Source organism: Camelina sativa, chromosome 16 (assembly GCF_030686135.1).
Source record: "Camelina sativa cultivar CO46 ecotype springtype chromosome 16, ASM3068613v1".
Classification (NCBI taxonomy): domain Eukaryota; kingdom Viridiplantae; phylum Streptophyta; class Magnoliopsida; order Brassicales; family Brassicaceae; genus Camelina; species Camelina sativa.
The window spans coordinates 22,821,414-22,848,897 of record NC_141895.1 but is presented as its reverse complement, the minus strand read 5'-3'; the positions used below and the strand labels follow the sequence as shown (position 1 = coordinate 22,848,897).

At 38.2% G+C, this 27,484-nt stretch overlaps 9 protein-coding genes, 1 non-coding gene and 1 pseudogene across 13 annotated transcripts; 7 read left to right on the top strand and 4 right to left on the bottom strand.

Annotated features, from left to right (window-relative positions):
- Positions 1–215: 215 nt before the first annotated feature.
- On the top strand, positions 216–2,477 carry LOC104751384 (uncharacterized). Of its 3 annotated transcripts, none has more exons than XM_087491118.1 (4): positions 216–1,244; positions 1,329–1,743; positions 1,823–2,332; positions 2,401–2,477. In XM_087491118.1, exons 1-4 carry the CDS (start codon positions 216–218, stop codon positions 2,475–2,477), a joined length of 2,031 nt encoding a protein of 676 aa, XP_087347244.1. The 3 variants fall into 3 exon arrangements, with proteins under 3 accessions (XP_087347244.1, XP_087347247.1, XP_087347248.1); XM_087491121.1 differs by having other exon boundaries at positions 1,823–2,336; positions 2,408–2,477; XM_087491122.1 differs by lacking the exons at positions 1,329–1,743; positions 1,823–2,332; positions 2,401–2,477 and having other exon boundaries at positions 216–929; positions 974–991.
- Positions 2,478–2,635: 158 nt separating this feature from the next.
- LOC109129611 (uncharacterized protein At4g04775-like) lies at positions 2,636–3,356 on the bottom strand. Its single transcript, XM_019238068.2, has 2 exons — positions 3,092–3,356; positions 2,636–3,026 (listed from the first exon to the last, which is right to left on the bottom strand). The coding sequence occupies exons 1-2, from the start codon at positions 3,260–3,262 to the stop codon at positions 2,748–2,750; spliced, it is 450 nt and encodes a 149-aa protein (XP_019093613.2). The 5' UTR covers positions 3,263–3,356; the 3' UTR covers positions 2,636–2,747.
- Positions 3,357–3,971: 615 nt separating this feature from the next.
- On the top strand, positions 3,972–6,175 carry LOC104751382 (putative membrane protein At1g75140 pseudogene; annotated as a pseudogene). Its single transcript, XR_015584276.1, has one exon. The product of XR_015584276.1 is annotated as a putative membrane protein At1g75140 pseudogene (transcript).
- Positions 6,152–8,190, top strand: LOC104751383 (cytochrome P450 734A1). The gene is made up of 4 exons (XM_010473314.3): positions 6,152–6,713; positions 6,833–7,077; positions 7,161–7,527; positions 7,618–8,190. The coding sequence occupies exons 1-4, from the start codon at positions 6,222–6,224 to the stop codon at positions 8,035–8,037; spliced, it is 1,524 nt and encodes a 507-aa protein (XP_010471616.2). The 5' UTR covers positions 6,152–6,221; the 3' UTR covers positions 8,038–8,190.
- A 45-nt stretch (positions 8,191–8,235) lies between these two features.
- On the top strand, positions 8,236–9,419 carry LOC109129700 (uncharacterized). Its single transcript, XM_019238400.2, has 2 exons — positions 8,236–8,657; positions 8,793–9,419. Exons 1-2 carry the CDS (start codon positions 8,383–8,385, stop codon positions 8,833–8,835), a joined length of 318 nt encoding a protein of 105 aa, XP_019093945.1. The 5' UTR covers positions 8,236–8,382; the 3' UTR covers positions 8,836–9,419.
- Positions 9,110–12,564, top strand: LOC104751381 (J domain-containing protein required for chloroplast accumulation response 1). Its single transcript, XM_019238399.2, has 9 exons — positions 9,110–10,184; positions 10,270–10,901; positions 10,997–11,391; positions 11,471–11,588; positions 11,678–11,727; positions 11,828–11,893; positions 11,981–12,058; positions 12,139–12,315; positions 12,428–12,564. Exons 1-9 carry the CDS (start codon positions 9,703–9,705, stop codon positions 12,464–12,466), a joined length of 2,037 nt encoding a protein of 678 aa, XP_019093944.2. The 5' UTR covers positions 9,110–9,702; the 3' UTR covers positions 12,467–12,564.
- Positions 12,565–15,460: 2,896 nt separating this feature from the next.
- LOC104751380 (uncharacterized) lies at positions 15,461–17,605 on the top strand. Its single transcript, XM_010473308.3, has 4 exons — positions 15,461–15,987; positions 16,633–16,774; positions 16,854–16,995; positions 17,083–17,605. The coding sequence occupies exons 1-4, from the start codon at positions 15,600–15,602 to the stop codon at positions 17,401–17,403; spliced, it is 993 nt and encodes a 330-aa protein (XP_010471610.1). The 5' UTR covers positions 15,461–15,599; the 3' UTR covers positions 17,404–17,605.
- On the bottom strand, positions 17,572–19,568 carry LOC104751378 (protein BRASSINAZOLE-RESISTANT 1). The gene is made up of 2 exons (XM_010473307.3): positions 18,976–19,568; positions 17,572–18,655 (listed from the first exon to the last, which is right to left on the bottom strand). The coding sequence occupies exons 1-2, from the start codon at positions 19,216–19,218 to the stop codon at positions 17,945–17,947; spliced, it is 954 nt and encodes a 317-aa protein (XP_010471609.1). The 5' UTR covers positions 19,219–19,568; the 3' UTR covers positions 17,572–17,944.
- A 1,168-nt stretch (positions 19,569–20,736) lies between these two features.
- On the bottom strand, positions 20,737–20,808 carry TRNAD-GUC (transfer RNA aspartic acid (anticodon GUC)). Its single transcript has one exon. It is a non-coding gene; the product is annotated as a tRNA-Asp (tRNA).
- A 1,626-nt stretch (positions 20,809–22,434) lies between these two features.
- Positions 22,435–25,015, top strand: LOC104751377 (uncharacterized). Its single transcript, XM_087491115.1, has 6 exons — positions 22,435–22,938; positions 23,728–23,860; positions 24,093–24,232; positions 24,318–24,380; positions 24,478–24,546; positions 24,628–25,015. Exons 1-6 carry the CDS (start codon positions 22,705–22,707, stop codon positions 24,730–24,732), a joined length of 744 nt encoding a protein of 247 aa, XP_087347241.1. The 5' UTR covers positions 22,435–22,704; the 3' UTR covers positions 24,733–25,015.
- A 46-nt stretch (positions 25,016–25,061) lies between these two features.
- Positions 25,062–26,275, bottom strand: LOC104751376 (pathogenesis-related protein 5-like). The gene is made up of 2 exons (XM_010473306.2): positions 26,138–26,275; positions 25,062–25,937 (listed from the first exon to the last, which is right to left on the bottom strand). The coding sequence occupies exons 1-2, from the start codon at positions 26,190–26,192 to the stop codon at positions 25,249–25,251; spliced, it is 744 nt and encodes a 247-aa protein (XP_010471608.2). The 5' UTR covers positions 26,193–26,275; the 3' UTR covers positions 25,062–25,248.
- Positions 26,276–27,484: the final 1,209 nt, after the last annotated feature.

Sequence of the window (27,484 nt, the reverse complement as noted above, 5' to 3'; positions counted from 1 at the left end):
ATATCGGTTTACTATTTACCTAACCGATTAAGAAAAAACTAAACCTTCATTATACCAAAGCAAACCCGATTTCGACCCGATTAACTTCGATTTCGAAAAACCCCAATTTGCGAAGAACCCTAGATAGTGAAATCCAAAAAATCCCCAATTTGCGAAGAACCCTAGATAGTGAAATCCAAAATCAATATCGAAATTCCTTAGCGAAGACAACGATAATGGCGATTGTCGTTTCAGATGCAGAGTTTGGTGGAGATTTCGACGAAGAAGCCAACGACAGAGATGACTTTCACATCGACCAGTTGGTGAATGAGTTCGACGATGAACCACCAGTCCGCCATGATGTGTATCCGGAGAGTGATACCGATGAAAACGGTGACGGTACAGAGCCAGTTCACACACATATCAGGCGCGGTGATGGGCATTTGTACGATAAGCAGACATTCTTCAGTGGAGTCGCTTTCAAAGAAGCAGTGACGGACTATGTTCTCAGAAATGGAAACAATCTAAAGCAATACAGGTATGATAAAAACAAAATTGGCTTTATATGTGTTGGTTGTAATGGAGATGATGGTTCACGGTGTGAGTGGAAGGTGTATGCTGCAATTCTGCCAAGTGATAATATGTGGAGGATTAGAAAGTTTAATGATAAGCATAGCTGTATCCCTAATGGAGAATGTGAGATGTTTAAGGTTCCACATATAGCTAGGTTGTTTCTTGATAAGATTAGAGATAATCCTGAGTACTTCATGCCAATGAAAATGGAAGAAATCATAAAGGAAAGGTGGAAGATTAGTGTCACTAGGCATCAATGTCAGGCCGCTAGAAAGAAGGCACTAATTTGGATTGATAAGGAGTATGATGAACAGTTTGCTAGATTAAGAGATTATGCTGCTGAGATATTAGAATCTAACAAGGATTCACATGTAGAGGTTGAATGTGTGACGACTGATGATGGGAAAGACATGTTCAATAGGTTCTATGTTTGTTTTGACAACATAAGAAGAACATGGAAAGAGACTTGTAGGCCTCTAATAGGAATTGATGGTTGCTTCCTAAAGAATAAGGTGAAAGGACAGCTTTTGGTAGCTTTAGGTAGGGATGCAAACAATGTTATTTATCCAATAGCATGGGGGGTGGTTAAAGTTGAAAACACAGATAATTGGGTTTGGTTTATGAAGTTGCTGAAGACTGACCTTGGATTGAATGATGGTGATGGCTTTATACTGATTTCTGATAGGCAAAAGGTAATTTTTTATCTCTTGGCTTGTAACTGATGTTGATAGTTCTTTTGTTTATGACAACTAACAATGATTATTCTTATTGTTTAGGGATTGATCAAGGCTGTTCAGCTGGAGTTACCAAAAATGGAGCATCGAATGTGTGTGCAACACATCTATGGGAACTTGAAGAAGCATCATGGTAATAAAACCCGAATGAAGCCACTATTGTGGGATTTAGCATGGTCTTACAATGAGGTGGACTACAAGCGGCACTTGGAGAGGATCTACTGCTATGATACTGGTGTGTACAATGATGTCATGAGGACAAATCCAAAAAGCTGGTGTAGGGCATTTCACAAGATTGGGAGTTATTGTGAAGATGTTGATAATAACCCCACAGAGTCTTTTAACAGTTCCATTAACAAGGCAAGAGAGAAACCATTCATTGCTATGCTAGAGACAATAAGACGACTTGCGATGGTGAGGATTGCCAAAAGGTCTGCAGAATCTCATTCTCACACAGGTAATTTCCTCATTTTCTTTTAAATGATGATGTTTGTTTATGGTTGTACACGATAATGATTGTGTCTGCTTGTTTGCAGGGATTTGTACTCCATATGTTGCATTGTTTCTAGCTAAAGAGCATAAGTATGCATCTGAGTCGAAGGTCAGCTCAAGCACCAATGGAGCATATGAAGTAACGCATGGCTTAGATAAACACAGAGTCTGCCTGAAAAAAATGCTTTTTTCTTGCATGAAGTGGCAGATATGTGGCATCCCATGTGAACATGCCTATGCAGTCATCATCGACAAAACACTTGTAGCTGAGAACTATGTCTGTCAATGGTTCCGGACAGCTATATGGAAAAGGAATTACACCGAAGGCCTCGTTCCACAGAGAGGTCCACGATTTTGGCCTGAAACAAAGACTCCTAATGTGTGTTTACCAGATGAAGATAACGATCAAGCTAAAGAGAAGAAGACAAAGCCTGACAAAAAAAGGAAGAAGGGTGCTAATGAGTCGCCAACTAAGAAGAAACCAAAGGAGAAAAAAAGAATCATGCATTGTGGCATTTGTGGAGCAGCTAATCATAATTCTAGGTTCCACAAGAATGAATTTCCCAAGGTGAATGTATTTTCTTTTTCATGGTTTCAGTTTGTGGAGCTTGTTTCGGTTTACTAATATTTCAATGTTTTATATTTGTTTTGCAGCCAAGTCAACCTGAACCAAGCCAAGGTTCACTCACTCAAGCTTAATCAAACTAGCTAAGTAGAAATAGGGTTCTAATTTTGTGGTTGCCTTGAATGTATTTTTGACCACATAGACTTGTAATCCCTATGTCTTTTGTCAAAAATTGAGATGTCTTTTGTTAACTGTTTTGTGAACGATTTAGGATTTCATTAATGATCATAACTTCTTAACTTTTGCTGCTCATTACCATCTCATAGTCTTTTAATAGCAACATATTACAACTGAAACAAAAACATAGCAACAACAAACTAAAGGAACAACACTCATCTCGTTCTTCAACCTAGTAGCTTAGTGAGACCAATCATGATCATACAAAAGAAGACTAAGAAAATCATGATTTTCTTCTGGCTTGCTTTGGCTTCAGACAAACCATCTTCAACCTTCTCAAATATCTCTTTCTCCATCTTCTCATAGACCATCTTCTCAAACTCAAACCTCTCTGTTCTGATCTCTTTCAGCTGCTTCTCAAGGTCAGCATTCTTTGCATTCAATGTGTCTAACTCATTGACAAATGCCTCATCCACCCATTTGAAAGTGTGTTCATCATTCCTAAGCTGCAACATTCCTAATTTTATACACGAAAACAGAAAAAATCAAAAATAAAATAAAATCGACTTACCTTATTAGCTACGGCAAATTGACACCGATAATATCTCCTGTAAGGGTTGGAATCAGACTTCGATATCAAAGATATGATTCCTTCTCCGCACCAACATCTCTTTGGCACACCGATAGCCCTTCCTCTTCCCTGCAAACTAGATTCAGTGGAATTGGATGATACATTACTCATTGTGATACTCAAACTTGTAAATGAAAGAAGAAGTAATCTCAAGAAGAAGAACCAAACTCAATAAAAGGAATCGATTATGAAAAACGAAAATCGATTTTAGGTTTTATTTGGGGATTCTGGATATATGATCAAACGGGTCGGGTTTTATTACCAAACTGGTTCAACATATGGTTTACATTCGAAACATATCTGGTTTGGTCTCAGGTTTAGACGGTAAACCAATATAATCCAGAATTGTGGAGATATAGCTTTCGAACTTTTTATTCGGGGAGATATAGGTTTCGAACTTTTATTTCGGGGAAATATAGACCGAGGGTAAAAAACGAGATCTATCTGATTCGATACAATACATCTCGTGGGGAAATAGACCGTCGGCCCGCATAAAACAAATGAAAACTTCTATGATCCCAAAAATAAAAATCTAAGGATATATTTTTTTTTGCTTCTTCCGTTGAGCTTCGCTGCTGAGACTGAAGAAGACCGAGAGAGAGTTTCGGACAAAGAAAAATAAATTTTTGTTTGACAATTTCTATTTTAGTTTTCTCTTACCTCAACGTTGGTTTGACTTGCAAGAGAAAATCTCAGATAGATTCTGACCGGATAAATCTTCTTCTTTCCAGATCCGAATCATCCCTCTTCTGTTAGAAGATCTACATAAAAATGGCGGTTACTTACTGATTTTCAGAAGTAAAAAAAAAGGGACCCTTTGATGCCCACTTTAATGGCGGATTCTCGAAAAGGCAAGTCCTTTTTTTTCTGCTTCTCCTTCTTTGTCTCACTTAGTTTGCTTTTCCTTTTACCGTCTTTCTCGGGTGCATCTACTGTTGTCACCGCTTCCGAGTCCGAGTCCGATCCGATTCTGTTCGAGAACTCAGATGCTTCTCCTGGAGTCGTCGTGACCAGCAGCGAATCCGACAGACAAAGTGTTTCGTTGCATAGGCTCGAGGAACTTGTTAGGAATCTTACGGAAGTAGTTGCTAGGTTAGATGCTAAGTTATCTGATGAAACTCTGATTAAGGTAAAGAAAGAGATCAGTCGTGATGAGATCGAAGAAGAAGGGATTAATAGAGAGAAAGCCAAGGCTTTTTCTGTGACAAAGTACAGTCCTTTCTGGTCCGAGAGATTCGAATTCACATCAGCTGTGAAATTAGACTCCGACGCTACTTGTATCAACGTGTTGCCGTTTCGAGATTACGAAGGTTTAAGCAAGTATTTCGCAGTTGGGGATTCTAGTGGTAGGGTTTTTGTCTTCTTGAGAAATGGTGATGTTTTGGTTGAGTTTTTCACTACCTGCGATTCACCAGTCACGGCGATGGTGTCTTACATGTCTGTGTATAAGAACGAGAGCTTTGTTGTGACTGGTCACCAGAGCGGAGTCATCTTGTTGCATAGACTCCGCGAGGGCTCAATCGGGGAAGACTGGAGTTCCGCTGTGATGGAATGTGTTGGCAAGTTTGTTGGCATTGAGGACGGTTTGGAAGTGACTCTACTGGAAGTGCATCATGTGGGTCGAGTTAGGTATATATTGGCGACGGATCTTAGCGGAAAGCTCACGGTTTTCTCTGCGAACAGAACGGTTTATGGCTCCGTTACCCCATCTAGTAGACCGCTTGTGTTCTTGAAGCAGAGGCTGTTGTTTCTCACTGAGACTGGTGCTGGTTCATTGGACTTAAGAAGCATGAAGATCAAAGAATCTGAGTGTGAAGGTTTAAACCATTCTCTAGCGAGAAGTTATGTTTTTGATGCGTCAGAACGGTCTAAAGCTTACGGATTTACATCCGAAGGCGAGATCATTCACGTATTGCTCCTCGGAGATATCATGAACTTCAAATGTAGAGTGAGATCAAAGAAAAAGGTTCAGTTGGAGGAGCCTGTAGCGTTACAAGCCATCAAAGGTTATCTACTTGTAGTCAACCAAGAGAAAGTCTTTGTATACAATGTATCGACTCAACACTACGTTCCAACCACTGGTCCTCGGCTTCTTTTCCCCGCTGCATTGGAAGATATCAGATCAACGTTCTTGAGCCATCGAGAATCATCTAAAACCACTTATCACCAGAAGCGCGAAAAGGCAACAACTCCTTTGATAGCAAGCGACCGTGAAAAGCTGCTTGTGATGGGTTTAGGAGATGGATACGTCGCTACTTACAAATCAAAGCTTCCGATCTCCAAAGCAGAATTCAACACAATGCTTTGGAGCAGTCCTGTCTTCTTCTTCATACTTTTCTTATTTGGCGCTTGGCATTTTTTCGCCAAGAAGAAAGAATCTCTCACTGCTTGGGGACCTGACGATCCTTTCGCCTCCACAACAATGTCTTCTTCTACTACTACTACTACTACAACTGCACAAAACAGTTCCGCATTCGCTGAAACAATTAGGAGAAACGACGACCACATGGATCTTCGAAGAAGGTATGTCTCCCCATCTCAGTATCCCCCTGGAGCAGCAACAAGTGCTTACCGTTCAGTAGGCTCTAACGACCCGAACTCAAGAGCACCAGTGGAAACTACTAACTACAGAACAACCGCACAGGAAATGAAATATCGTGGTGGGTCAGGTCTTGATTCAAGTGGGTTTGGTAAAAGAAGAGAGAGCTTGTTTGGTAACAACAAAGCTTTAGACGACGAAACTTAGCTCCTTTTTCTATTAACCGTCGCCGTTTTTTTCATAGTTCGTTATGTTCTTTTTTACCGGTCAACGCTTCATTTTCTTTTTTTTGTAATGTGTAAAAAACGCCGGCGAAGAAATAGTTTTTTTTTACCGGTAGCTTTGTTTCTCCGGTCACATCTTGTTCACACAAAATCTTTTTGTAATCTTCGTGTCGAATATCAAGAATCAAAGATCAGATTAAAAAATGTTTTTTTCTTTTTTTTTTTTGTCTTTTCGATATTCCAATAAATGAAATTGAAGCAGAGAGACAGAGAGAGTTGAAGATAACTACTACTAAGTAAACCAACTATGACAGTGCTCTTCATCATCGTCTTGGTCTTTTTCTTCTTTCTTGTCTTCAGATTCATCTACAGCTATCTATGGGTTCCTTGGAGAATCCAATCTCACTTCAAGAAACAGAGCGTGACGGGTCCTCGTTACCGGATATTCACCGGAAACTCCGGAGAGGTGAGCCGATTAACGGCGGAGGCGAAAGCAAAGCCGATTACTTCCGGGAACAATCCTCATGAGTTCGTCCACCGTGTGGCTCCTCACTACCACGCGTGGTCACGTGCCTACGGGAAGACGTTTCTCTACTGGTTCGGGTCGAAACCGGTTGTGGCAACGTCGGATCCGAGATTCATCCGAGAAGCTTTAACGACGGGTGGGTCGTTTGATCGAATCGGGCATAACCCTTTGTCTAAGCTGCTTTATGCTCAGGGTCTTCCTGGTCTTAGAGGCGATCAATGGGCTTTCCATAGAAGAATCGCTAAACAAGCTTTTACAATGGAGAAACTCAAGGTATAGTTAGAAACTAAGCTCTGTAATTCAGACAATATAGTGCCAGTCTCTAGTTTAGTTTAGATGTTACCAAATCCGAAACTTGATTACTTCTAAAGCTGAGATCTTTGTTGTTATAGAGGTGGGTGCCGCAAATGGTGACAAGTACTATGATGTTTTTGGAGAAATGGGAGGAGATGAGAAACGGAGCAGAAGAGATTGAGTTAGAGGTACACAAAGAGATGCACGATTTGTCTGTAGATATGTTATCAAGAACAGCTTTTGGGAACAGCGTGGAGGAAGGGAAAGAAATCTTTGCGCTGCAGGAGCGTATGATGCGTCTTTTCTATCTGGTTCGATGGAGCGTTTACATCCCCGGATTCAGGTATGTCTTATGGGACATCTTTCTAGTTTAGAGAACAAGTTTGAAACAAGAACCTTAGTGCTAATTTTCAAATGCTGGGTTAGATTCTTTCCTTCGAAGACTAATAAAGAGATATGGAGGATCGAGAAACAAATCCGTGGTTCTATCCTGAAACTGATAGAAAGCAACAAAACAACAGCTGTTGAGTACTCAGGAACTATGCTTCAGGCTTTTATGTCTTCTTACACGAATCAGAATGGTCAAGAAGAGAAGCTTGGGATTGAAGAAGTTATAGACGAATGCAAAACCTTCTACTTTGCAGCTAAGGAAACAACTGGTAACCTTCTGACGTTTGTTTTAGTTCTCTTAGCTATGCACCAAGAATGGCAAAACATTGCTCGGGAAGAAGTCATACGCGTCCTCGGACCAACCGGGTTTCCTACTCTAGACGTCTTACAAGATCTCAAGGCTGTACGTCCTTAAACCCCAACTTAAGTATGGTTTCAAGAGACACTGATTCTTAACACCAAATACTTTTATTTTTTTTGTCTCTGCTAACAGCTAAGTATGATAATCAACGAGACTCTCCGGCTCTACCCTCCAGCAATGACACTAAACCGTGACACACTTAGGAGAGCTAAGCTCGGAAACCTTGACATTCCTGCAGGAAGTCAAATATATCTATCAGTTGTCGCGATGCACCACGACACAGAAACATGGGGAAACGACGCAGAGGAGTTTAATCCGCGTAGGTTTGAAGATCCTAAGAAACAATCAGCTCTGCTTGTACCGTTTGGGTTAGGGCCGAGGACTTGTGTGGGACAGAATCTTGCTGTGAATGAGACCAAAACTGTTCTGGCTACGATCTTGAAGCATTACAGTTTCAGGTTGTCTCCAAGTTATGCTCATGCTCCTGTTTTGTTTGTGACCTTGCAGCCTCAAAACGGTGCTCATCTTCTCTTCACTAGGATTTCGAGTTAAAAATACTACCAAGACTGGTCGGTATATATAGTTTCCGGTTTGATCCGGTTACTGTCGGATTTAAATTTAATCATCTAATGTACTTCGGTTTGGTATTTGTTATGGTCAGAACACACAATTATTATTATCAACCCATTATCTTCTTCCTCCAAAGTCACCTCTGCAACTCCTAAAATCACAGATTTTGTGTTCATCTAATGGGCGGGAGAAAAGCTGATTTCTGTTCCCTTTAATCCTTTTTGTTGCTTCATAATTTGCGATATACTGTAATTTTATAAAACTCAGAAACACGCACTCAAGGTGTTCGACGAAATTCCGCAGAGAGGTTATATAACACTGTAGGAGATGCCACTAGAACCGATTAGGTTCTTGAGAACCAGCGCTGGCGTAATTGTTGGCGGGTTTGTGATCATAAGCGCTGTTTCCTCAGCAGCTATAGGAGCATTTCGATATACAATTGAAGAGAAACGGAAGAGAAACGGATTGGCTTGTAGAGTTTGTCGTGGAAAAGGGTTTTACATATGCAAATTATGCAAAGGAAACGCAACGATTAGATGGTCACCGTTGTACGATCCAGTTTGTATCAATCCATGTCTTTGCCCTACTTGCGATGGTCAAAGGTTTTTCCTTTACTGTTTCTTTTTCTCCTTCAATGGTTATATTAACACAGGATACCATACTGAAAGAGAGAATGGTCCTACTCCATCTAACATCTAACTAGGTATACTGTTTTTTTTTTTTTTTTAACATTGCAGGATACAACGATGTCTCAACTGCTTAGGAAAGGAGTACTATTAGGCATCAATTAGGCTTTATGATTTGATCATCTCTGTGCTTTTTGAAACCTAACAGTTTGGTTTTGGTACGATTTTTAATTCGAATAGTGTGGATTTGAGGTGGAAATGATACATAATTTGGTCATTGCTATTTTAGAATCGTAATAAATTTGGTTGTGCTGAGTTTGGCAATTCTGCCTAAACCTAGTTAGATGTTAGATGGAGTAGGACCATTCTCTCTTTCAGTATGGTATCCTGTGTTAATATATAACCATTGACCAAGAACAGTGCCAGTCGCCAGTACAAACAAGATGCACTTGATAGCTTCCCCTATGGTTCTGACTTCTGACTTCTGATTGATAAGAGAGATTAGATGCTTGTTAAGCAAGATATCCAAAAAAAAATCCAATGGCAGATTTTTTCCGTAGTACTTCTTCTTCTGTAATCTGTAGTATGAATCTTGTGCATCCTACGTACTTGCTGAAACCTCAACTATACTGTTAACCTTCTTCTATACCCAGAAAAGTCTCTTTTAACTCTTTATTATTATTCCTGACCACACAAAAAAAAAAGATTGTTATGAGAGAGACAAAAAAAAAAACAAAAGATTGGGCAAGAAAAGAGAGAGATGGAAGACGAAGAGAGTGAAAGAGTTTGGCTTTATGTGTTGTTTTATCCACAAAGAAGACTCTTTTTTAAGATTCTTCTCTCTGTAGTCACCGGAAAATCCCTTTTTTTTTTTTGTGGTTTCAAATGAAACGGAACCCCACATTTACCTCTCTGTCTTTGTCTTTTTTTTCTTTTCTTTCTTTTCTTTAAACCTTAATTGTTTCAGCCTTAGTTACTTCCTCTGTATCCATCTGACAGAGCAATCTTCAATTTAGTGCTTATGCAGACATTACAAAGCTCAGAAACCGTTCTTTTAGCCTCCTCCAGCTCACCACCACTCGTGTTACGTAATCCCAGCGGCGTTAATGACGACGTTGACATCGATTTCGGTGACGTGTTCGGTGGTCCTCCTAAGAGACGCTCTAAAGTAGTTGTAGCTAATAATAACGAAGCCACGCGGCATAGCTTCAGCGAATCCGCTCTCCGGCGGCGTGACGTCATCGCCAACATCGGCGCTCTGGTTCCTCAAGACGAGAAGCCTGTCTTCGGAGAAGAGACGTCGGTCCGGCGTCGTTTCACCAGCGATGATTTCTTCGACGATATTTTCAGAGTGAATGAATCGTCGTCTTCTTCTTCTTCTTCGCCGATGATGATGAAGAAGAAGGAGCGAGAACCGTTCGGGTCATCACTTCCGGGTTCTCGGATCCTTAGCCCGGCTCTCAAACCCGAATCTTCAGGGACTTCGTTTCCTGCTCAGTTCAGGTCTGTTTAATATATAACACTAAGATTAGTTTCATAATCATATTTGATAATTAGTTTTGTAATCTTTGACGACTTTGTTCCTTAGTTTACCTGCAAAAGCAAAGGAGATTCCCACATTTGGTTCAGCTACTCGTAGTTTAAGCAAGAACAAAGAAACTGTTTCGAGCTCTCCTTTGTCAAGAACTTCTAGTAAAGCCGATATGGTCTCTACTGGTAAATCAGATTCAGATGGTTCTTGTGATGATACTCCAAGAGTTGTTGTTACTGGCAAAGGCAGGCAGTTTCATTTCTCTATCTACAAGTGGCCTAATAAAGGAGTTCCTGTTGTCATTTGGGGCAGTTCTAGATTGAGTTCTATGTCTAAAGCTGAGGAGACAACAACCCCTGTGACATTGAGTGGTCCTCAATCTACTTCTTCTGTTGAGAAAGCGGGTAAAGATGTTGAAGAAGAAGGAGAAATTGGTTTATCTAGTTTGAATGAGGAAAAGAAGACATCCAAGAAACGTCCTGGTGTTCAGACAGAAGAAGTGAAAACAGAATTTGATTTTGTGTCTGAACAGGCCTTCTCTGGTGTGTCAACGGCGCGTGAAGCTACTGTGAAGCCTCTTCATTCAGTTGATTCGATGTCTGAACAGGCCTTCTCTGGTTTGTCAAAAGCGTATGAAGCTACTGTGAAGCCTCTTCATTCTATTTTTAAGGATAATAATGAGAAGCAAGGTTGGTTTCTGCAGACTCATATATGTTTGTTTCGTTTGGTTGGGTTGGGTTAGCTTCCTTTTGTGGACTTCATTTTGGTTTCTTTGTCATTGCAGGTGAGGAAATAGTACCAGAGAGAGAATTGAGAAAAGGTAAAGGCAAAGCCAAGAGCACGCGAAGTTCTACTGAAGATTCAAGAACAAAGAAGAAACCACAAGGCATGAAAAGTTCTTTGGATAGCCCGATACCCGATAAATCCAGCTTCGCAAGTTCATCCGCAACACCAGAAGTTGGCAAAGATGGAGCCAAAGGAAAAGTGAGTGACTTTGTTAAGATTTTCAGTCAAGGAGCTTCAGTTGGAGCAGGTGGGGAATCTCTTGGAAAAAGCTCTAGATGGAGGAGAGCTAAAGAAACTCCCAAGACTGATATTAATCATGACAGTGCTAATGCCAAGGAAACTGTAAACATTTCTGATCAACCAAAGAAATCGACTTCAGATATTCCTGCTATGGTACTTAATCTGAAAATCAATATCTTGTTAGCTATTTGTTCCTTGGTTTGTGATGCCTTACTTATAAATATCATTGCAGGATCGGGATCAGAAGCGTCCACAAGCAACTCAGGAAAAGGTTTCAGATCGGGAGAGCCTGAAGAATAATAAGGCTCGTGGTGTTAATGAACAAGAAGAGCGTCAAGAACCAACCACAGGTAAGTTCTTGGACTTGGAGATGTATCCAACATTGTTATATCTACACAACTAAATAACATTTGAGCTTACCATTTTTTATTTCTGTCAGCACATACAACCTCGGAGGATATAGATGAGCCCTTCCATGTAAACTTTGATGTAATCTAATGCGCCCTTCAACCTTGATGTTTTTTTTTCAATCTAATATTGCGTATGTTTCTTGTAATGATTTTCGTGGAACTTGTAATGTGACGTGCAGGTGGAGGATATAACACAAGATGAAAACCAAATGGAAGAAACCACTAATAATGCTGAAGAAATCCAGGTAATACTATTGGAATTTGCAAAGAGATACATTTTCGATTTCTTTAACTCTCAAAACTAAAAGAAAGTGGAATCCGAACCTCTGTAGAGCATTGATGCTAAAATTCGCAAGTGGTCAAGCGGAAAGAGCGGAAACATTCGGTCTCTTCTGTCCACGTTGCAATATGTAAGTATTCTATTGATTATGTATATGCATGCATTAGCCTATTTGCATAAGTAAATGAATTTGGAAGTTTCAAATTACAGATTCTTTGGTCCGGGAGCGGGTGGAGACCAGTTCCTCTAATGGATATGATAGAAGGAAACGCGGTTAGAAAATCGTACCAGAGGGCGTTACTAATCCTTCATCCAGACAAACTACAACAAAAGGGTGCCTCTTCAAACCAAAAATACATGGCTGAGAAAGTTTTCGAGTTATTACAGGTTGTTAGTTACTACTATAACACACTACTGTTTTCATGAAAATTTTCATGATCATTAATTCTAATAAGCAAGTCCTTTTTTTCTTTCTTTTGGCTTTGATTCAACCATTTAGGAAGCATGGGACCACTTCAACACTCTCGGACCGGTTTAAAAGGAAAAAATATTTTAAGTGTTTTAGTTCGTAAACCAAAGGCTATGTATGTACAGATACACGGTTCTAATGAATCAAAAGAGAAGATGTTTGCAGAATACAGAATTTTAGGTGTCACAGGTTTTACAGCAACACACCAATTATATCAGATATAGACATATAGTTATATCACATCACATAAAAGGCTTTAAAGAGAGGTTTAAGAAAGATGTAGATGTAGACATGTAGTTAAAAGCCATATATAATTAATTGAGCTAAGCCATGTTTAAGAGGATGTAGAAGAACAAAATAGGTAACTCTAGTGTTTCTAAAGACACTCGCGGGCACAATGAGGGCAATTGGTGCCCTTGTCTTCCCACCAAAGAGGAAAGAAACAATGCTTGTGAAAAACATCCCCACAACTTAGCGCAATGCTATTACCGTGGGTCATGTCCTGATGACACAAGGTACATTCTACGATGTCAATCGGAGGGGCTGGAGCTAGTCCTTCTTTCCATACACCCATTTTCCATCCAGCAGCTTCACTCATAATGGAGAGTTCGACGAAAGCTTCAACAACGGTAAGCTCAAATAGTTGTGGTGCTCTTCCTTGCAAACAGAAACCCCGAGACTCAGCATATTGACATGTATTCTCCGCCAGATTCTCCAAATTCCAGTCTGGGTGCAGATTCCAATAATCTCCGAGTTCATCCGAAAGAAATCTCATTCTAAAAGTATCGTAGAGATCTGACCTGGAACCAGGTAGCTCAAATTTCATTGGAAAGTCATATGTTCTCGTCACTTCCGTCTGCGCCATCAGCATGTCCGGGCCTATGAGTGGGCGGTAGACGGTTCTAGTGATGTGGGTGCCATAAATCTTTATATAACACAAGCCGTCATGTAGCAACGGATCAGAACGTTCTTCAAAACGAAGCGGATAAAACTCCACAATGTTGGTATGCTCCCTCCCGTCGTCCATGTTGAGCGGTTGATGTAGAGAAATCTTACGTAAGATTTATGAAAGAGAGGTTTGTTTGGATCTCGAGATCGATTAGGGTTTCGTAATCGAATGACAGCAATTTGGAGGGTTTGTGGAGTATATATATAGAGACTAGGTAGGGTTGAAGAAACTTGAAAGGTACTCTATCTATAACGGGCTTTTTTTAATGGGCCCTAACGTAATGAATTAGTAAGTTTTCAATTCACAGATTCTTTGGTCCGGTCCGGGAACGGGTGGAGGCCGGTTCCTTTAATGAATATGATCGAAGGAAACACGGTTAGAAAATCGTACCAGAGGGCATTATTAATTCTTCATACATACAAACTACAACAAAAGGGGTGCCTCCACACCAAAAACAAAAAAAACAAAAGGGGGTGCGGCACCCCGGGTGCCTCTACAAACCAAAAAGGCAAAAATACATGGCTGAGAAAGTTTTCGTGTTATTATTACACGTTGGTGTTACTATAACTAATGTTTTATGGCAATTATATAAAACGTTGCAGGATCATTAAATCTTCTTATTCAAGTCCTTCTTTTTTTTTTTTTTTTGGTTTGATTTGGTTTGATTCAATCATTTAGGAAGCAGGGACCACTTCAACACTCTTGGACCGGTTTAAAAGGAAGACAACAAATCTTTAGTCTTTTAGTTTTTACACGAAGGCTATATACAGTACAAGATACGGTTCTCTGAATCAAAAGATGTTTGCAGAATGCAGAAATTTTAGTTGGCACAGGTTTTACAGCAAGATTTGTTGTTTGTTTGTTGAGATCTATCTAATCATAAAAGGCTTATAAAAGAAGGTTAAGTACGTACGGAGGAGATATAGATAATAGTTAAAGGCCATATAATTAATTGGGCTAATAAGCCCAATAAAGGGGGTTTAGTAGTTAGCCGTTAGAAGAAGAAAACAAAGGCAATGGTAAGGTTGAGGTTGTGGTGGAGTTGGTGTTGTGTTGGCTTTTACGATTCTTTTTTTTTTTGGTTAACGGTAAGCTACTTTTTTAACTTCTACTTAAAGCTTTTGTTTGTATTCCCCATTATACCCTTCACTCAAAACACCGCATACACACTTCACCAAATTTAGACTCTGACTCTCTGCCCAACTCTAAATTATCTATCTACCCTCCATTAATCATATGAGGTTTCTTTGCCGTCACACAAGTAACAAAGTTTACATACGTAGATAAAAATGATACAAGTGTGATAAGGATACGGATCATTAGAACCATAAACTTAATATTGTATTTGTAATTAAAAATGCGCCAATAAAAATTTTGGACTAAAATGAAGTTATACTAAGTAATTCGTGAAATTCTAGTTTGTCCTGTATTTTCTTCTTCCAGTTCTTGAGTGAATTCTTTTTCTTTAAGAGCATTAAAATAACATAAAGGAAGTGGGGGTCAAATAAAATTGGTTCATTGACAATCATTGTACTTCCCCCTCTTCGAGAAGCCAAAAGCTGTGTGATTGAGGGCACGAGCTACTGAAGCAGTTAACTTCGAGGTCGGGAGTAAAATAATGTAACAGTTGTTTCATTAATTTTACTGTATATGTGTATATGTGTCAAAGTCGTAAAAGCATGCGGAATTGAAGACTTTTGGTGCATTCTCCAAAAACATTCTTTAGGGTTTAAAACCCTCTAATTTTTATTTTTATTTCCAAGTAATGTAGTCATTGTTTCGTTACATTTTTACTGTATATATGGTTTAAAGTCATAAAAGCATTAAGACTTTGGTGTATTGAATTTTCAATTAATAATAACCATATAGTAGTAAGTTAGAAAATGCAGGCGGCAAACTTTAATCCTGAACTAATGAGACAAAAGCGTAATTTTCACGACATTACATGTAATAACACCATTAGTAACGGTGTCCTTTTCTGAAACCAAAAGCATAAATTAACCGTCCACGTAAGCAATATTCACCGGCTATAACCGGTTTACCTCCTTTTTTTTTTTTTTTTTTTTAATTTGTTACCGTTTCTTCTTTGTTTCTTTTTAAAACCTCTCCAAATAAGCTCTCTCATTCATACTCTGTTCCATCTCTCTCTCTCTTTCTTCCTCTCCTGAGTCTGATCTCATCTCACTTTCCGATTTTACCCTCATATTACCTTCAAATTCTCCATCTCCCTACCCCTTCAAAGCTTCTTACGAGATGTCTGTAGTCTCTAAGCTTCGTTCTCCGGTTAAACCAATGGTTGTTGAGTCTCGAGCTATCCTCTGTTCAACCGGGAACAGATTCAAGGTTACGAACACAGAGATTACAAAGAAGCCACAACAACGAGTGACGAAATCTCCGGCGGCGAAGAAGAAGCCGGACTCGAGTTTGTCAGCTTCGACTGATGATTCATCTTCTTCCACTTCATCCTCGGAACGTTCAACGGTAAAGACGACGAACTCTGGGAAAATCATAACTCCGTCTAAACGGAACGGAGTAGTAACTACGAAGCTCAATGATGTCGCCGCCGTTGCCGTCGTTAAAGACATTTCTCCTAAAATTCCGGGACCGGTCAAGAGATGCCACTGGATCACACCTAATTCAGGTCTCTCTCTCTCTGACCACTTTTTATTATTTTTTTATCTTTTCCCTCTTTGCCTCGGTTAACTTTAATTTATATTTTACAATTTTTTCTACTATTTATTTTTAATTTATAAAATGTAGAATTTCGTTAATAACGAGGAGATCATGTTTTAAAAGAAGATGGAATAAAATGATTTTTTTTGTTTTAATGTTGGAAATAAAATGTTCTTTTTGGTTTTAATGTTAGAAATAAAAAATGTTGTAACATTATACCACAATGTAGAGAGACTTTGTTGTCCTTGTCGCACATTTAATGAATCTGCAAAGGAATTAAAAGATACTTACCCAATTTATTTCGTTTTTGGCCTCTAAAAAATATCTCTATCGACTTCACAAATGAAGAAGCCATGTGAATAATTGGTTTTTAGCCTTTTTTTTATGGTTTACGAAATGTAGTAACATTTTTTTTTTGAATATGTGTTAAAGTTTATAGAGGTGACAATCCGTTTTCATACATGTCTACAACATATTTATTGCACCCAGCAATAACTTGGTCTTGTAGTTGGGACATATAAGGACAAAAATCTTTCTTTTTTTCGTTGAAGATTGATTGATACTACTATATAAGTTTTTTCGGTTAATTATTAATAATGGTGCTTGATGACAGACCCGATCTATGTGTTGTTCCATGACGAGGAATGGGGTGTTCCAGTTCGTGACGATAAGAAACTCTTCGAGCTACTTGTGTTCTCACAAGCATTGGCTGAGTTTAGCTGGCCTTCAATCCTGCACAAAAGAGAGGACTTTAGGTAAACTTAGGCCACTGAATTTGACTATTTTGTGTTTTAATTTGGTGTACTAGTAAAAGGTTTTTGTTTCGTTTTGCAGGAAGCTCTTTGAAGAGTTTGATCCTTCAGCTATATCACAATTCACAGAGAAGAGGTTGACGTCTCTTAGAGTAAACGGGTGTCTAATTCTATCCGAGCAGAAGCTGCGAGCAATTGTAGAGAACGCAAAATCAGTTCTTAAGGTCGGTGCTGTGTGCTTTGATAAGAAATTGTGAATATTATGTGTTGAAAACTTATTTGAATCAGCTTTGGTTGTAAATTGAAAACAGGTCAAGCAAGAATATGGATCATTCAGCAATTATTGTTGGAGATTTGTGAACCACAAGCCATTAAGAAATGGCTATCGTTATGGTCGTCAAGTGCCGGTTAAGTCGCCAAAGGCAGAGTACATTAGTAAAGATATGATGCAGAGAGGGTTTCGCTGCGTTGGTCCTACTGTTATCTATTCCTTCTTGCAGGCCTCTGGCATTGTGAATGATCATCTCACAGCTTGTTTCAGATACCAAGAATGTAATGTTGAGACTGAGAATGAACTGAAAAGCCTTGAGATGGACACCAAACTGGATCTGCATTCTCCACGGCTTGTTTGATCAGCAACAGGGGATTGGATTATTAAGAAGATGAGTGAGCAGAGTTTGTATTCATTATGGAATGTAGCCTTTCTAGCTAGCTCCGTTAATTGATTGTGCTTTTCTTCTAGCTAGCTTTGTCTAACTAGTTATTTGATGATATGGGTTAGTGTTTGACAAAAAGATTGATTGCAGAGAATAAAGAATTTAACATTTTGTAAAAGAATATGTTCTGCAAAGATTGGATCTTTGATGCAAGCATGAGCTTGAGACATGAGACTAAGCAATTTGACAAGACACAAAACAGGTTCAAGCCACTACTTCATGTGACATTTGTAAGGGGACAGAATCATACATATTAAGATATTTTATCTACAAATAATGCTTTTGAAACCAAATTCATGAACTGAACAAATCACTCTAACACTCCAAATGCTTCCACGGAGAAGGCTTTGAGAAGCATATTTGGACAGTAAGTGAGGAACATATGAGATTCCCATAAAGATCCAAATACCTGGAAGAAGGAACAATATGAGTTTTTTTGCCCAGTTTGTTCATATTGTCAACCACGAGCCTTGCCATTTCCAAGTGTAAGCTCAAGATCCTCCATACCAACATCATGTATCCTCTCTCCTTCCCACGGCTTAACTTGGCTATTCTCAAATTTAAATTCAGAGCTTTGACCAATCTCTTGGAACGCAGAAGCATTTGGAGACATCTGCGGAGGAGCGGGTTTCACAAGATTGAAAGTAGGAGAAGTTGGGACCATAGAGGCAGAGAATATAGGCTGTTGATGTTGTTGTGCAAACTTCTGAAAACTTATCCAATGACCAGAATCAACAGTAGAAGAGTCAGACTCATCACATTCAGGTATAGTAGCCGGGGTATGAAACTGGCGATGTGTAGGACTAGCAGGTGCAGAAACCGCATAGAAAGGATAATTAAAAGACGCCATGGATTGTTTAGCAATAGCCATGGACTGCTGAGCAATAGAGTCCCAGTTGGGCAACGGTTTAGGATTCTTGGAAGTTGGAGACGTGACAGGTGGGGTAACGGGACAACTGTTTGAGATTCTGAGAGAAGGAAGAGAGGAAGGAATGCCACCGTTTCTGAGGAAGGGGAAGTAGGTGGAATTTGGTTCACCACGAGAGGGACTTGGGAAAGATGAGGAAGAAGGGCTGACTTGGTAAGACGGGATTGGACTTTGAAAAGCTGATGAAAGAGGGCTATGCATCCCTGTTGAAGCTATCTCACCATGTAGAGGCTTGCATCCCTGTTGCTCCAAACACAAACAAACAACAATAACCAATCAGAATGGATCAAGTATCATAGATACAGATGAAGAAGACCTTAGCATACTAATAATATAGCTCAAGATTTGGATCATCAGCAAATCATAATTGGGACACATCAGTCTAAAATTAGAAAGATAACCCTAGATCCATGTATAAACATGCTTGATTTGATAAGGTAACTAAAATGTATTTTTCCTAATTTTGAATCTAAGAATCAAAATCGACGAATTCAGATTCAAACAACTCCAACATTAAGAAACAATAAGGCTCAGATCTGAAAAAAAGAAAGTAAAATAACCTTGCGATAAGTAGTACCGTCTTCTTCAACAACCCAACCAGCTTCAGAACAAAGAGCCTTAAGGACCTCATTATTATCACAATGTTTAGGCAAATTATAATCCCCTTGAGCTCTAAGACCAGTGTATATCTTAGCAGCTACAGCTCTTCTCCGTCTCTCTCTCCTCCGATTATTCTCCCTCTCTCTCCACGACGGTTTCCTCCTCGCTGCTGCTGATGTCGACGTAGCACCGTCAGACGTCATCGGCAGAAAAAACCACCACCGCCAAACCTCGAAATCTCCGAGAGAGAGAGAGAGAGAGCTTTGGATGGGGTAGGTGAAGAACTGAAGATTTGTGTGAACACAGACTGAAGAAGAAGAAGAAGAAGATGATGAAGAGAGGAGTGAGAAGTTAGTGCTCACGAGGAATACGCTTTTCCCTTCGCTGGAATCGAAGAAGAATCTCTCTCTCTCTTTCTTTTTTTTTTTTTTTTTTTACTTTGATGTTAAAAAAGGTTGACTCGTCTGTGTGTGTGTGTTCGAGTACTTTGAGGTGCACATTAAATAATTACTGTTTTTATTATATCAATCGTCCACGTGTAACAACGTGGTGTTTGAAGGGTGAGATTGAGTAAAGTGTATATATAGGGATGTGTGTGATTCGGCGTACACGATAATAAGACAGTAGCGTGTGTGTATCGTCGTCGTAGCAGTACGTTATTGTTGATTTTTATTTTATTTTTTGTTGGTGTGTGTTAAAAGAAAAAAAAGATAGTAATGACCAAATAATACACAGAGAAGAAGAAAAGATGAGACAGCGTGGGACCCGATTCTTCAGTGTGGGTCCCTTACTTGTGTGACCGAAAAACACACCATTTGATTGGTTCTCTCAATTTTTTTTTTAATCTTATACTAATAGAGTAGATATAAATCAATCATACAATAAGATGAAACATAATGATGTCTTTAATTAGATAGAGAGAATTACCACTTTTTTCTTAGCATATGAACGAATTGTGACCACTTTTGTCTTCATTAGTTGTATGTAATTTACCCATACATTTACTTTCTTAACCCTCTTCTTCGTAATTTATAATTTGGGTCGTATTTAGTATTTACTAGTGTATATGTTTCTATGCATAAGTTTATTTGAAGCTTTTAGTATAGTATCCAGATTACTTTTATAGTCCACAACTTGAAATTTGCTAAAGTTTTTATAAAGTTAATTGCTGAGTCCATCATTATATTTAGAATGATTTATTAGTTGTTTTATACCATCATTTATAACTAGTAACTACACAAATGTATAGTTCATTGAAAAAGGGGTTTGACTGGGTTTGTTCCACAGCTAGGCTCGGCGACATATTATATATGATTGATCTTACAACGAATGCAAAATTGAGATTACACTTTACAAATGTTAATCAAAAATTATAAATAGTCAAAAACATATATACTTCGTATAAGCTACTTTTACCTATATGGTATAAACTGTGACTTTAATCTGGAAATGTCAACTGTTTTATGTCGTAATAAAGTTCAGAAAAACCAAAAAAAAAAAAGGCGAAGAAGTATGACTAACTTAAGAGGGTACAGGCGTACAGCTCTGACTCGCTAGACTGCTAGTAGTAGTATAGATACGTAATAAATTCATTTACGGTATTTATAATAGCTTTAGATGATGACGTTTATCAGAATTCAGAAATCTCCGTGTTATATAATCTCTTGGGAAGATTTGGAGTCAATCAGAGGGTTTCAAATAACTTATGGAAAAAAAAAGAACGCCGTTGCCGGGGATCGAACCCGGGTCACCCTCGTGACAGGCGGGAATACTTACCACTATACTACAACGACTTTGTTGATTAGTTGACGACATGAACTATAATTAATATTAATTAGTTAACTCTTAAAACCACCATTAGTTTCCAGCATTCAGAGAAATATGATTACTGATTTAAGGGTTTACTTTTTTTTTTTTTTTTTTTTTTTTTTTTTTTCTGGTTTCGGACTAACTAGCGACAATAGGCACATTATATGCTATTTGACCAAAAAAAAAAAGAAAAAAAAAGCACATTATATGCTAAATTTGTCTATATCATTGTTTTACTTTTGTACATATCCATGACACACTAGAACTATATGTGTTTAGCCATGAAGTAGTAGTCATCAAAATCTACTAAAAATTGAAACGCCCAAAGATACAAAATAGTTAGTGTATATAAAAAAGAAAACACAATACAGTAGGTAGCTAATCATCAAAATCTAGTTACGTATATATATAAAAAAGAATATCCCATTGAAAACATGCACAAACTAATTGTCATACAGAAAGAAAACAAAATTACAAATAAGAAGCATTATAGTACGTCCTATATATCAAATGAAGGAGGCGTTGCTAAAAATTTGGATAATAACACTAACAAATTTATGTGGGTGACGGTTTACATTGTAGATTATTTAGTGTAATTGTAAACACCAATTGCCTGAAAACAGCATTTTAGCTTATAAGGCCAAAAATAAAGACTTTATCTGAAATATGTTTTACTTTTTGGATTACTTCCGATCCATGTTACACCTAGCTAACAACTCTTTTCTTCAAACTTTTTATACCGTGTATTTTTTGTAGGTTTATACCTTCAAAGTTTACAAACATGTTAATTGTTAATATCTTAAGAATCACACTCCATTAGAATTTGCGTTTTAGTTAAATGTTCTTCATATTTTTATATAAACATATTATACAATGAATGAAGTAATTAATAATAGAGAGAGTCCGTGTGTGACTGTGTGTGTGATTTCAAATTCAAAATAACATGCGAGAGTAAAGGGGTATCACTGTAATTTACTTGAATGCATGGACCCATTACTCCTGACTTTTTAATTATTTTTGAATAAAAAAACAGTCAACCAATTCAGGATTCACGTCGATCGCGTGTATACATAACACAAAAATTTAACAAGTATGGCCCTCGTTTTTCCTTTTATATACTACTTAACCTATTTAAAACCCTCTGATAAAGCACCAAAACTCAGATTCCAATACAAAATTAGTACCCAAAATGTTTTCTTTTAACCAAAGGGTACTCACTCAATCCATTGGTTTTTTTGTTTTGTTCCCATTTCATTGTATAAAGTTAAAAAATATATATATATATAGACGTGTGTACCTATTACTTTTAACAAGGAAAATAAACCTTTTTTTTATCTTCGGATTAATTCACTCATTGTGAATTAGACTACAAAATTTTGATCTTTCACCTCATAGATATTTAACTATTAGAGAGGGTAAAGAAAGTAAAAAAAAAAAAAAATTGTAAAAGTGAAAAAAGGTTTTTTTGGTACCTATCCATGGAAGATAAAAAAAAAAACCGCTCAATTTCCACAGAGCAAAATGGTGGCAGTACAAAAACACACGTGGCGGATAATCATTGGTTAAGATAGGAAGGCGGTCGCTATCGTCCCTTCCCTTCCCTCCTCTGTATCATCATCTTACTCTCTTTCTCTCTCTCTCTCTTACTCATCATACATACTCTGCTTTTTTCCTCTTTCTTCTCTCACTCTTACTCTGTCTCTTTGCTCTTCTCTTCATCAGACCAAAAAAAAACAAAAACCCCTAATTTCTTAGCTCGATTTCTCTCTTATCTCATCCAACCCAAAAGAAAAATGCACGAACTTCTCTTTCAAAGATCGTGAAAACTCGATTTTGTCTTATCTATAATAGAGAGGTAAAGAGAAAAAAAAATAATACAAATGCTGGAAGCTTCACAGAACAACAACAACAACTCAAACAGCATCCTCAATGGAGGAGGTGGATTCTCTCAGCTACAGAGTTGCTTCGGCGATTGCAGTAGCGAAGAGGAACTATCTGTCTTACCACGTCATACCAAAGTTGTCGTCACCGGAAACAACCGTACCAAATCCGTACTCGTCGGTCTTCAAGGCGTCGTTAAAAAAGCCGTCGGACTCGGTGGTTGGCATTGGCTGGTCAGCATAAATTTAGCTTTTCCCTACCTGGGTTTTGTCTTATTTTCATCTTTGTCTGATATAAATCCAAATCCCAGCTCGAATCATTAGCTTAGTAATGCAACAAATCAATCGTAGTTTGATTTTAAAAAAAAAAAAAAAACTAATTTTTTCATACCGCTGGGATTGATTATGCTAAAAAGATCATAACTTTAGTTTTATAAATTGCATCATAACGATCTGCACTTTTTATATTTTATTTTCTAACTTTAATTTACTTTTCTCAATCAATTTGTTTTTTCTTGAGAATCCTTCTTATCCTTTTTTTTTCTTCATCCTTGTGGGTTCAAGCTGGCTTTTAGATTTGTTTTACTTGTCACTAGTTATGATATAAACTAATAGATTTTAGGGTTATTGTTCTTTCTTTTTCAGATGTGTCATTTTCATCCTCTGTCGAATTTTTCTTCCTTTGTGTTTTGATGTTAACTTTTATTAGATTGATGTTCTCCGTCTCATTAGGCTGCCTAGATTTATTTATCATTATAAAATTTAGTGTCTCTGATCTTTTTGTTTTCTTCTTTTGATCATTACTAATTTCACCTTTTCTCTAGTTTTATAATGAAATCAGTATCTTGTTACAATTTCCTCATACCCCAAAGCATCTAATAATTTACTAATTTGGATATCAAGTTCCACCAGTTGTTGTCTCCCCCTAGCATTCCCATTTCTCAAAAAGTCCCAAACTTTACTTAGTTTTATCAAGTGCAAATTTTTGAAAATATCTAGCCCTCTCTTGCTTTTGGTTTTCAGGTTTTGACTAATGGGATTGAAGTGAAGTTGCAGAGGAATGCGCTTAGTGTTCTTGAACATCCTACAGGGAACGAAGTAGACAATGATCTTGAAGTAGAGCATAATACACAGTGGAACAATCCTTCTGATATGAGTAAGTTTGGTTCCTTGTCTCTGTCAATGAATGATCCGAAACTCTTCAATAAATGTGGCATGTTGTTGACAATGTTCTTCTGATACGAATGTCTTAGTTTTAACAATTTCCAGTTTTTTTTTTTTTTTTTGTCTTTTTGGAGCTTTGCTCTGTTTTGTTTTCTAGCATTCTAAAAAAGGTTTTGGCTTTTGAATTGGTTCTTAACTCTATCATCTTCTGCTGTCTTTTGCAGCAACTGAGGAGACTTTGAAGCCTCTTAAGTCGAAGCAGAGAGGACACAGATCATCGCGGTTATCTCAAAAGGCAATCTTCAGGGCCGTATCTTGTGACTCACACTCAAAAAACTCGAGTTTAACTCCTCGTGGGAACATGGTAATTCCTCGGATTTCTTCTACCTAGTGGGGTTTTCATTTAAATGTTTTTGGTTTACTGATTTGGGAATATGGCTTCTGCGCAGAAGGTTGATTTTACCAAATTGGATACGCCTGCATTATTGAGATACTGGCAACATTTTAACCTTGTGAGTTTATAAATAAAATCTTATGTTACCAGTAATTGTAGGAAAAGAGTTTTTGTTTTTTTGACTACACGTAACTGATCGTTCTCATTTTGTGAAGGTGGATGCTCTTCCTAATCCAACAAGGGAGCAACTAATTGACATTGTTCAGAGACACTTCATGTCTCAGGTAACATAAAGCTGTGGGTGATATGTTTATGAATTTGTCTTCTTATTTTTGACAAGGCTGAAACATTTTTCTGGTTTACAGCAAATGGATGAGCTTCAGGTAATTGTGGGATTCGTTCAGACAGCAACAGGAATGAAGAAGGCTAGCAGGTGGAAACCAAGAGAACCCAGAAACAATGATCTTTAACTGCATCAGCTATAGGCTAACAAAATCTGTCAAAGGCTAGCGCGGGTCACATGTTTTAACCATTCCGTGGCTCTTAAAAGTTTTTAAGTATAGTAGTTTTAACTCTGTCTATTGGGTGGGTTAACAGTAACACTAGTTATCATTGCTCTCTCCATGTAAGTAAGTTCATCAAGAACCAATGACAGGAATCAAAAGAACCCCTTAGTTGTCATTGCTCTGCTCCATGTAAGTAAAGTCCATCAAGAACCAATGGCAGGAATCAAAGAATCTCTAATTAAGCATCCATCTTTGTGTTATGTTCGATATGAATGTGTTATGAGGTGTATAGGTAATGCAAAAAACCAATACCATATATAAAATTCAAAAGAGATACAAATCAAAGCAAACAATGCAAATGAGGTGAATGTAACAACTGAATACTAGAAAATTCTTAAAAATGGAAGAATATGAATCAAAGTACTAATTTTTTCGTACATAATAAGCAAAAGAAACGTGAGAACCCAAATCTAAACCGGGTTAAGACCGGGTGGGGCAGAAAGAGATCAAGTAGTTAGATCCGGAACAAGTGAAGGTGCTGGTGGCGTCGTCATAGGCGTAACTGTAAGCACCAGGGCAAGCGCTTTTAAACATGGCCGAGTAATGCGTCGGAGAACAAGTCTGCGGCGTCGCGTGAGCACCGGTGCAACAGAACTCCTCAGAATTAAACGCCGCACAAGCACTTTTGCACGCCGCGATGATTCCGGTATGCGGATCCATGATCCGAAGCTCGTTGGGACAAACCGCATTGACGTCGGCGACGCAGCCGGCGTATTGACAATCACCGGAGCCTCCTTGTGGTTTAATCCCCATCTCGACATTGTAACCGTCGACGAGGCTCACGTCGTAGAAATCCTTGCCGCCATCGCCAACGAGTGTGAACTCAGCCAGAGTGACCGGAGGAAATCCGCCGCCGTTGCATTTAAGAACGCCGCCGCAGTCTCCGGTTTCGCAGTTACCGTGGCCTGAGGCGTCGAAGTTGCAGCCGGTACGAGCCCAGAAGCGGCCTGACCATCCAGCAGGAGCCGTGAGCTGTACGGAAGCGCCTGGAGTTAAAGGAAATCCGCCGTCGCCGAGGGTGTTGTCGTTGCCGGAGAGAATTCCCGGCCATACGGTGTAAGGACAACTGTTCTGTAGAGTGAACACGGTGGCGGAAACAGCAACGCCGCCTGCAATTTGAAAAAAATAAAATAAAAAAAAACTGGTAAAATGACTCAAATCCGAAGAACAAAAACGAAAATGTTTATGAAAATTATGTTGTGATCGAAGAAACTTAAGAAATGGTATTGAAATTAATTCTCATTTACAAAACAGATAATAAACACAGAGGAGAGAAAAAAGAAACAGAGGAGTGTGTTTGGTCTTTTACTTGTGATGACGACCAAGAAGAAGGAGAGAATGTGAATACTTGAGTTATTCGCCATTTTGTTTTTTATGGGTTTGTACTTTTGTGTGTGTTATGTGCTGTGAATGAATAAATGATGATGATGATGAATGTCAGTTACTCGCATCCTCTATTTATACGTGCTTCGGTGCTTGTTAAGATGTAACGCCATCGTGTTTAATTAATAATACTTATAATTTTGGTAAATTTATTTTTAGTTTACAGTAAATTAAAAAAAAAATGCCTTTGTGCAGATTGTTAGACCATGTTCTTTGGCTCGCTGTGAATTTTTATTATTAGCATTAATGGTTGATTCTTTGTGTTAATCATTTCTTAATGTGACGGTTAGATGGAAATAGTGGGTCATTATTACAGGAGATTCATGAACGAGAGGGTTGAGACTTGAGAGTAATGGTGAAAGAGCATGGCCCAATTAACTAACTGCTAGTTATTTCTACAATTGAAAACGAAAAAATCAAAGAGACGTGAAGAGACCCCCCCCGCACGTGTTCCACTTTCACACGTCGTATGAGGTTCCGTTAAAAAAACAACAACCCACAATTAACAATTATCCCTCCCGCGCAACAAGAATACAAGATACGTGGTCTTCCCATGATTTCATCACTTGTAATTTTAGTTTCGTAAATTTTAATGCGGTGAAACATATCATGAGATTAATCTTTTGAATCAAGAAGAATTAGACAAATCTTAACAGTACGTTTATCATTTGTTTTGGACCTTTTGGTGTCGAACCGTAGAAAACTAAACCATGCATGTCTAATATTCGTATATTCATAAATGGGCTCAGAAAGTCAGAAATTAGAGGGAAACATTTTTTTTTTTTTTTTTGTCACAAAATTAGAGGGAGACTTTGAAAAATTAATACTAGGTGAGAAGACTGACTTGAATGTAGAGAATCAAAAGTTCATAAATTGACTTTACTGTGTGCCTGAAAAAATAGTAACATGGCAATTGGTTTCCTTGTACTTGTTAAGGGCCCTTTCATTAATGGCTCGATGTTAACTTAACTATACCCATAATTCTACTATTTTAGTCTGTTAACTCAGAGTTACATCGTCCACACGGTTTTTATCTACATATGCCGGCCATGCCTTATCAATTACATTATTAATAGCTGTAAGATTTGTAAGGTTTCTTCAATGTTTTTTTTTGGTTTTGGGTTTTCTCTAAGCCTTTCCCACAAAGTAAAGAATTAAAGTTCAAAGTTGGTTCGAACAATATTAGCATGGAAAACTTAACATTGATACCAAAAAAAAATATTAGCATGGACTCACTTGTACCTACTCAGATTAGGAGATAAGAGATCTCTTA

Excerpts from the sequence above, each read along its gene's own strand:
- LOC104751384 (XM_087491118.1), top strand. The coding sequence starts at position 216 with ATGGCGATTGTCGTTTCAGATGCAGAGTTTGGTGGAGATTTCGACGAA. Across the intron at positions 1,245-1,328 it reads TGATTTCTGATAGGCAAAAG|GGATTGATCAAGGCTGTTCA; the intron begins GTAATTTTTTAT and ends CTTATTGTTTAG. Across the intron at positions 1,744-1,822 it reads AGAATCTCATTCTCACACAG|GGATTTGTACTCCATATGTT; the intron begins GTAATTTCCTCA and ends GCTTGTTTGCAG.
- LOC109129611 (XM_019238068.2), bottom strand. The coding sequence starts at position 3,262 with ATGAGTAATGTATCATCCAATTCCACTGAATCTAGTTTGCAGGGAAGA. Across the intron at positions 3,027-3,091 it reads AATTTGCCGTAGCTAATAAG|CTTAGGAATGATGAACACAC; the intron begins GTAAGTCGATTT and ends GGAATGTTGCAG.
- LOC104751383 (XM_010473314.3), top strand. The coding sequence starts at position 6,222 with ATGACAGTGCTCTTCATCATCGTCTTGGTCTTTTTCTTCTTTCTTGTC. Across the intron at positions 6,714-6,832 it reads TTACAATGGAGAAACTCAAG|AGGTGGGTGCCGCAAATGGT; the intron begins GTATAGTTAGAA and ends TTGTTGTTATAG. Across the intron at positions 7,528-7,617 it reads TCTTACAAGATCTCAAGGCT|CTAAGTATGATAATCAACGA; the intron begins GTACGTCCTTAA and ends CTCTGCTAACAG.
- LOC109129700 (XM_019238400.2), top strand. The coding sequence starts at position 8,383 with ATGCCACTAGAACCGATTAGGTTCTTGAGAACCAGCGCTGGCGTAATT. Across the intron at positions 8,658-8,792 it reads CCTACTTGCGATGGTCAAAG|GATACAACGATGTCTCAACT; the intron begins GTTTTTCCTTTA and ends TTAACATTGCAG.
- LOC104751381 (XM_019238399.2), top strand. The coding sequence starts at position 9,703 with ATGCAGACATTACAAAGCTCAGAAACCGTTCTTTTAGCCTCCTCCAGC. Across the intron at positions 10,185-10,269 it reads TCGTTTCCTGCTCAGTTCAG|TTTACCTGCAAAAGCAAAGG; the intron begins GTCTGTTTAATA and ends TTTGTTCCTTAG. Across the intron at positions 10,902-10,996 it reads GGATAATAATGAGAAGCAAG|GTGAGGAAATAGTACCAGAG; the intron begins GTTGGTTTCTGC and ends TTGTCATTGCAG.
- LOC104751380 (XM_010473308.3), top strand. The coding sequence starts at position 15,600 with ATGTCTGTAGTCTCTAAGCTTCGTTCTCCGGTTAAACCAATGGTTGTT. Across the intron at positions 15,988-16,632 it reads CTGGATCACACCTAATTCAG|ACCCGATCTATGTGTTGTTC; the intron begins GTCTCTCTCTCT and ends GCTTGATGACAG. Across the intron at positions 16,996-17,082 it reads ACGCAAAATCAGTTCTTAAG|GTCAAGCAAGAATATGGATC; the intron begins GTCGGTGCTGTG and ends AATTGAAAACAG.
- LOC104751378 (XM_010473307.3), bottom strand. The coding sequence starts at position 19,218 with ATGACGTCTGACGGTGCTACGTCGACATCAGCAGCAGCGAGGAGGAAA. Across the intron at positions 18,656-18,975 it reads ACGGTACTACTTATCGCAAG|GGATGCAAGCCTCTACATGG; the intron begins GTTATTTTACTT and ends TTGGAGCAACAG.
- LOC104751377 (XM_087491115.1), top strand. The coding sequence starts at position 22,705 with ATGCTGGAAGCTTCACAGAACAACAACAACAACTCAAACAGCATCCTC. Across the intron at positions 24,381-24,477 it reads ACTGGCAACATTTTAACCTT|GTGGATGCTCTTCCTAATCC; the intron begins GTGAGTTTATAA and ends CATTTTGTGAAG. Across the intron at positions 24,547-24,627 it reads AGAGACACTTCATGTCTCAG|CAAATGGATGAGCTTCAGGT; the intron begins GTAACATAAAGC and ends TCTGGTTTACAG.
- LOC104751376 (XM_010473306.2), bottom strand. The coding sequence starts at position 26,192 with ATGGCGAATAACTCAAGTATTCACATTCTCTCCTTCTTCTTGGTCGTC. Across the intron at positions 25,938-26,137 it reads CTTCTTGGTCGTCATCACAA|GCGGCGTTGCTGTTTCCGCC; the intron begins GTAAAAGACCAA and ends TTCAAATTGCAG.